General features: G+C 43.1%; 1 protein-coding gene across 1 annotated transcript; it reads right to left on the reverse strand.

Annotated features, from left to right (window-relative positions):
- Positions 1 to 1,504: 1,504 nt before the first annotated feature.
- NPBWR1 (neuropeptides B and W receptor 1) lies at positions 1,505 to 4,769 on the reverse strand. Its single transcript, XM_013129891.2, is given in 3 exon segments — positions 1,505 to 1,580; positions 3,995 to 4,535; positions 4,538 to 4,769. Coding segments are annotated over 3 exon segments (849 nt in total).
- Positions 4,770 to 7,987: the final 3,218 nt, after the last annotated feature.

Genomic DNA, 7,987 nt, shown 5'->3' on the forward strand with positions numbered 1-7,987 from the left:
GAGATGCTTGAAAGCCAGTAAAATACGGCTGATAGAGGTGCAAAGCTTAATGGGTAACTGATGCAGAGATGACAGAGGAGATGGTTATTTTGAGTGCTGTTTTGGCTATCTGGTGCTGCAGCATATCTGGAACATGAAAAATAGCATGATGTACCTCATCCATTATGTCAGCTTTCAGGGCTAGAGGTGGTGCAAAAGCCCATATGGATTAAAATGCCTTGCCTGAGCTGAGGGAGAAACTTGCCTACATCCTGTGGTGTCACAGCAGTCTGCTGAGGGAGCCCAAAAGAGAGCAGGGGTCAGTGGTGAGCTAGAGGTTTGGGGTGCTTGGCTGGGAAAATTGTGCTGCTGCTGGGAAAATATGCAGAGTGATTTTTATAACAATTTATAGAGAACTCAGGGGCCTGAAGAAATATCTGGTTTTCAGTGTCCAGAGCTCCCAGAATGTGCCTCAGCCACAGAGACACATGCACTCAGGTCTTTTAGGTAAATGGATACTTGACAATCACACAGTATTACTCTCTGGGTCTCTACAGCTTGCTACATAAAGACTGTAGGCTGATATTAATGAAAAGCAATGCATATGTGTCAGAAGCCAAGGTGTTGAGGAAATTTGGTGCTGACAGCCTACAACAAGCTGGAGGCCTGTTTCTGTTTAATGGTGTTGGGAGAGGGGTGGAGGGGAGCTGAATACTTATACAGAAAAGATGACATCCTCTCCTGTCTTAGCTTATGAGGCTTTCTCACAGTCATACCAGTTCTAGTGAAAGACTACACAATACCAAGCCTATGGGTCTCAAGACTACTTCAAGTACCTTGCAGATGAAAGGCAAGCTCATGCTGCTGACTAAACCATCTGGATGTGAAGTGACTTGTTGCATTTCACCTGACACCTGCAGGGCTGGGTGACAGTGATTCACTGAGGGTTCCCTTTATCTTATCCATCTGGATGAAAAGGATGCAAAGGAACTTAGTGATGCTAGATGTTCTCAACTACTGATCACATATGTGCAATCACTTGCTTGCATTGCACATATCTTCCCTTTTTCACTATGCTTTGCTGTGTGTGCTGCTCTATTACTTTTATTGCTACTTTGAACTTTCCATAGTTTAAAGTGGGCTATGTTTTTCTGCTGTCTCACTTTAGAGGTTGTACCTGATTAGTTTTATTGACTGTACTTGTTAGTTTCTTTTCTCAATTTCCATGTGTGGGCTGCCAGTTACCAGTGTAAGTGCTAATACACTGAGTACTCCCACTTTACATCAGCAGCTCTTCTTATACATTCCCCTATGGACAACAGGAATTCAGTACGGAAGACAAAGGGATAAGGTACTGAATATGATGAAAAGCATACTTTAAAACACTTTCCTGCTTCTTAAAAGATAGGAAGGTTTTGAATAAATCTCTTCACACTGATTTCAATCAGAAAGTTTTTTGCTTGTTTGTTTAAATCTTGAACCAGGTTATATGGTTCAGGAAGAGTTGCAGTTTTGGTATTTGAAACTAGATAAAAATGAAATGCAAGTCAGATGGTTCTTGTAACCTACTGATAATATCAGTTGAGCGTCTCAGAGATACACTTGATGTACAGATACAGGCTACATTTTGCAGGAGCCACAGTAGAGCTACTCAAGTGCCAGTAACATTTCTGGGGTAAATAGGAACCCTGACAGGTGATGAGACAAAATGTTCAGGTGGTCACTATCATGAGCAATGCTCAAATCTGTGCCACTTCTTAAGGTGACTGACAGAGAACCATATTTCTCTGGCATTCCATAGTCTCCAGAGAAGGGTCAACAACCAGCAAGAGCACAGAGATATTGAAAATGTCTTTTCTGAGAATAATGATTTACTTTTAAAACTGTATGCATTTTTTATGCACATAATGTTGTTGTGGACATGATAGCTTAAGGATACAAGAGAGGTGGTGTGTGCATACAGATTAGTATCTTCAAGGAAGACAGGTTTTGCTACTTGGACCATACAGAGTAACATATTTCTCCACAGCAAGTGACTGACCAAGGAGAAGCATCATTGCAATTTACAATCGAAAGCTTATTCACCAGCTGAAACAGCAGGCAGCTGCTGGATAAGCTTAATTACCCATTGTTTCAGGCAGAAAGATGAAGTGAGAGACAGTGCCCTTGTAGCACACTTTTATACGTGGTGTGGAAATGGGTTCTCAACACCTTTTGGGCTTGCTTTTTAAAAGGCCAGCATCTGTGTCTGACAGAAGTCAATCACACAGCCTCAAATGAAGCAGAATTAGACACTGTTGTTCCCCAACAGAATCCATGTCATTTCTGTGACAGCTAGACTGGGTGTTGAAATTAGCACTGACTGTCTCAGAGAACATTAATGGCTTATAAGGAGAGAAGATTTAATCATCAACCTCAGCTATATGGCACTATGATGTACCAGGGTTTGCATAACTGCTAATATCTGCAAGTAGTTTTATTTGGAGTCAGCAAAAGGATTTAGCAAAAGAAACTTTGTTTCCTCAAGCTTTAGATTGTAGCAGTGGGAAGGAACCTGATACAAGGGCCCTCAGGAGGCACATGCAAACCTGAGACTGTTCCACACACTAATCATTACATACCTTTCGAAACTCATTATCCCTGTAAGTGTGTAAGTGGAAACAGAATTCTTTAGCCACATATCTCCATCTCTCTATATTCAATGGAGGGAGAACTATGTAACCAAATTTTTGTTACACTGATTTAGCATCTTCTACAGGGAGTAACAGGGAAGATCACTAAGATGAGAAATGTTAAGTGACTGCAGATATTTTCCCAGTCTTCCACATTTTGTCAGTTTAGAGGGCTAAAAGAGGAGAAAAGAGGGAAAAAAACCCACCCTCCTCATGCAGTATTTGGACATGTGAATGCTAGTGAAATTTTCATTGGCCCTTTCCCCACTTCTGCGGCTAAAATTAACCTACTCTTTTGAGTGAGGTTTTTTTTACTTCCTTTGTCCTCCTTAAGAGAAATACTCACAAATCTCAGCAGCAAGCAGAGTATGAGTGCGTGAGAGACTGTTAAAAATAACCCTATATTTGATTTATGGTTTGTAAGGAAGAAGTCAGAATATTCCCCACGTCTCAGCAAGTCCTTTTCAAACCCTTAAAGGCTAATGTGTTCTGAAAGTACCTTCTAATTCTGTTTTCTGGACCAAAAAGAAATAATCTATCTGTATGTGCCAGAAAGAGATTGCCCATAAACATATGGCAAATAGAAAGAGTAAACACCCCTTCTGATGCAAACAAAAGCTGCAAATTTTACAAACTACAGCTACCAAGTACTCTGTTAAACTATTTCACACAAGTGAGTCCAAATCCACATCTGTGTATTTTATACACTACTAAGGGTTTGCTTTTTCTTCCTTAAAGCCAGACTGAGGTCTCCCTTGCCTTTTATCACAGATTTTTACTACCTTATCTCAGTCCCCTGCAAAATTAAATGAGACAATAACTCATCCTTTGGAGCGGTGCCTTTTTCAACATTGCTAAGTTTGCAAGGCTTTTGTTAAACAGGCCCTGTGGATGTGAAGAGGCTGAGGAATCATGAAGCAACTCAACAACACACCTTTGTTCGGCTTTATAAATAATAAAGATAAATAATAAACAAACAAATAAATAATGAAGACTTCAAAAAGACAGTCATGTGGCTTTAGTTCACAAAGCAATACAATTAAAAGAGGGAAAATGGACCTGCTACAGTTCTGTGAGCTGCAAACATAGGAGAAAAAGCACATTAGAGAGAAGGGATTTTAAAAAACCCCAAACCAACTAACATAAAAAAAAAGCAGGACAAGGGATGGATAGCACTGCTGAAGAAATGAGTACAGGACAATAGGGAAGGATCCACCAGTCCCCAGTTTGTGTCTCGTGTAGTGAGACAGCCTGAAGCCCTGTGGGCTGTTAGAAGGAGGCTGGAGAGAAAGCACTCTCTGGGCTGCAGTCACCTGGGAAGAGCAGATGACTATGAGAGGAACACTGTGCTAAGGTGATAAGGCACCCAGCAGAACAGGCACACAGGCAGGATGACAACCACCATCAGTGTCATCTTCTTTTTGGCTTTGTCCAGGGCTTTTGCATTGCAATGAAGGTGCACATGTCTCAGTCTGCACAGCATGGTGGTGTAGAGGATGCATATGGTGGACACTGGGATGGAAAAGCCTTTCCGCCACACACTCTCAGGCTGCAGGAACATGAAGACACACTGGGAGCACCCCTGCTCCTGGTACATCTTAGCAAAGACAGTGAAGGGCAGGATGATAACTGTGACAAAAGGCCAGACTCAGAGGCTCACTATCTTGGCTGCTTGGTAGGTGCAGTAGGACATCTTCCTGGACTTGGTGGTGTCTACCACAACCAGGTAGCAGTCAATGCTCATGACAGTGAGGAAGTAGATGCTGGAGGACTTGTACTGGTCTATGGAGATAATGAGGTTGCACATGAATTCTCTAAATGGCCACTGCAGGAGCAGGCAGTCAGCAATGTTCATGGATAGCACCAAAGCAAAGAGCTCATCATCAGGTTGAAGATGAAGATGTTGGTGACCATTTTCATCTTTGGGGCTTTGAGGATTAAATAGATGACAGTGGTGTTGCCTATTAGCCCCACAGCATATATGACTAAGTACATGACTGGCACTGTAAGGCAGAAGCTGGGTCTTGGTGTGGGAGTGGACATATTCAGACCCCCATCCTCTGTCTCAGTGCAGTCTGCACATGAGGAATTGGTCCTGGGGAGGGAAGAGTTTTCCATGGCCACAGGAGAAGGTGGCCAGGCCACTGCTGTTGGGAATGCCTTGGAAGTGGGGGAAAAAATGTGAGACCCGTGCTCTTGTCAAGCCTGCCCCTTCTGTTGCATCTAGCTACCAAGATTCCATATCTGCTGCCTGCCACTGCCCTGCCAGGACCAAGAGTAGATCACCAAGTGCTCAGCCAGCAGCAGAAGGTCCCACTTTGGAAATGGTCCCCTACCAGCTCCTCCCAGACCGGTGGACGCTATGCGGGGCCAGCACCCAGCCTCGGACTCCCCCAGAATGACCACCCCAAGGTGATAGCTCTCACCTGGGAACCCAGAGGTCCGCCCCGGAAGCCTCCCCTGCGCGGCGCACAGAGGTGTCCAGAGGAGGTGCGGAGGGGCGGTGAGCGCGGCGGCCGGGGCGGACCGCGGGACTCCCTTCCTCGGGAGGAGCCGGTATCTTTGGGATGCTCCCCAAAAAGCAGAACACCTTCCCCTCCCCTTCATGACGGGACCGAGAGCTTTGGAAAGAGGAAAGATGCACTGACCTCTGCAGCTGTGGGGCTCCCGGAAGGGAGCAGGAGCGGCGAGGGGCAGGGGTGGATGCGGATCCCGGGTCCGAGCAGGCGGGGTATGCTGCTGTTGCTTCTTAGATCCTGATTGTTAAATGCGTGCCCGTCTCGATCTAGGTAGCAAGAGAAGAGGAATCGCTGGAGAATGCTTTAAAAGTCGGGAGCTGGACCACTGGAAAGAGATTTGTGCAGTTACCTGAAATTACATCTCCTCCCGAGCGCAGAGAGGTATTGAGTGCAGCAAGCAGGAAAACAAATCCCTGCTGCGGGTGGCATCTGCTCGTCGTGCTGGGTCGGGGAGATCAGCATCCACCACCTGCCCTCTCCAAGAGATGTCCCCGCTCTCGGCTCGGGCAGAGCCAGGCTGTCGGCTGGGGGGGTCCATTTCACGCAGTCTTAGCATGGAAGGGACCTGAGAGATCACTTAGTTCCAACCCTCCTACCATGGGCAGGGACACCTGCCGCTAGACCAGGCTGTTGAAAGCCCCGTTCAGCCTGATCTTGCCCCAAAAAGGCATTTTTCAGGGGATCTGGGTATCCAACTGAAACAGAACAGATGCACAGGAGTTCCTATACCTCCCCCCAACGCTTTCACTCCTTCATGCTGTGATGATGCTAGACTTGAGTATAAGCCCAGAGAGGCAATCTTTTCCTTTTCTTTTCTTTTTTTTTCTTTTTTTTTTTTTTTAGAGGGCAATTCAGAATTCCCAACTAACCTATTAAAAAACCCCACCACCTGGTGTAAACCCCCTCTCTCTCTTCAGTTTTGTTTCACTTCTTAAATGGGATTGAATTCTATCAGCTTGTAGTATATTTGATAAAATCGCACATCTCTTGCATCAGAAGTGCTAATAACTTCTTTCGTGGTGTTACCAGCAGCACCAGCCACATACTGAATACTGATTACTAGTAAATTACTAATAATATAATTATTAGTAGTGAGTTGGCAGAGCTGGTTAATATCTCTCAGCTAACACTATGGAGTGAGAGATAAATGCAATCTGGCTCCAATTTTCTCATATTCTGATGCATAATTACTTAGATTAGCAGGATATCACAAATATGAAAATCTGAGCAAATAAATGTATGAGTAAATAAGTAAAAAAGTACAAGCAAAGAAAAGTAGCTTTGTTTCATTGTGGTTATTATTTCTAGTGCTGTATCTTATACTACTATATAAGATAACAAATGATACTCACCATAGAGAGTCTATTGTCTGCTCTGTGATTCTTGACTTCCTTTAGAGAAATGTTTGAGAAATAAAGGTGTTTACCATAAAAAAAGGTGTTCTCCCATAAAAAGGACATAAGTACTATGCAGCAGGCTTATCGTGGAGTTTTGAATCCTTTTCTGGATACTTTATTACTTTCACAAGCCAAGCAATGACAATGTCACCTTTAGAATCATAGAATCAGCTAGGTTGGAGAAGACCTTTAAGATCACTCTGAAGCTTATTAAAAGCTAGCAGTTCTCTATTTGGCAATTGTGATGCCACACAGTTTGGGTCCTCTTGTAGAAGAAAGACATTGAGAAACTGCAGCTAAGTGCAATGGAGGGTCATTAAGATGGCACATCACAGATGAGGAGATGTTGAGGGAACTGGATTTATTCTGCATGGAGAAGGCCTCAGGGTTGGGGGAAACTAATTGCTATCCCCAGCCATCTAAATGTGGGTTATGGAGAAGATAGAGTGGAAAACTTCTTGCAGCTGCAAAATAAAATGAGTGACAGCAGTTGCAAATTGCAGGAAGTTAAATTCTGACCAGATGTATGGAATAACATTATTCACTGTGATAGTGGTTGAACTTATGAACACTACCCAATCCCTGGAGATGCTCAGACTTTGATTGGACATGGCATTGAATAACTCAATCTTATTTCAAAAGTATCACTGCTTTGAGCAGGGAATTGGATTAGGTGATGTTCTAACCTAAATTATTCTGTGATCCCACCATGTTCAATTTTTATTTTAAGCCTTTGAAATCAGACTAGTCCTAAAAAATTATACAGTCAAAAAAGAAACTAATGGTTTTTGGAGGAAACTAAGTTTTTGGTGCAATTTCATAATATCAAACTTTAACCAAAAATTACACTAACAACCCTCTGTAGAAAAGGAATATCCTTTGAGAGAGCACAGAATATCTGCTGAATAATTAATGGCTGAACAAATCATTCAACAAGGCTAAAAGGTGATGTTTACAGCAAATTACATGCATAACGTGATCATCAAGAATGTGGTTAGTCCTTTCTGACTGATAGAATCCTTATGGGAGGTGAGGGGAGACCCAGAGGAATGCAGTAACTCGCCATAGGAGAGCATTCTAGTTATTGGAACAGTGAATAGCATGTGAAATACAGAATTTTAAAGTATTTCAATATTTGCCAGGGTCCTTGTAACTCCCCTTCCCAAAAAATCCCACCCATCACCTCCCCCAACCACAATATCAAACAAAAAGGAGCCTGTGTTGATCCTTTCCTTTTCATACTTGTGTTACAAAGGTCTTTCTGTTTCATGTGAAGCTGAGATAGGAATGTGAAGATAATGAAAAATAATGCAGAGACTTTAATTTCAGTATAGGCATATTTGTGTTTTTATTGCTGACTGCTATAAACTTTGAAATTCTGTACTCCTGTTCTTGTGTGGACATGTCCAGGTCACAGCAC

This window comes from Melopsittacus undulatus, chromosome 1, assembly GCF_012275295.1.
Source record: "Melopsittacus undulatus isolate bMelUnd1 chromosome 1, bMelUnd1.mat.Z, whole genome shotgun sequence".
NCBI lineage: Eukaryota > Metazoa > Chordata > Aves > Psittaciformes > Psittaculidae > Melopsittacus > Melopsittacus undulatus.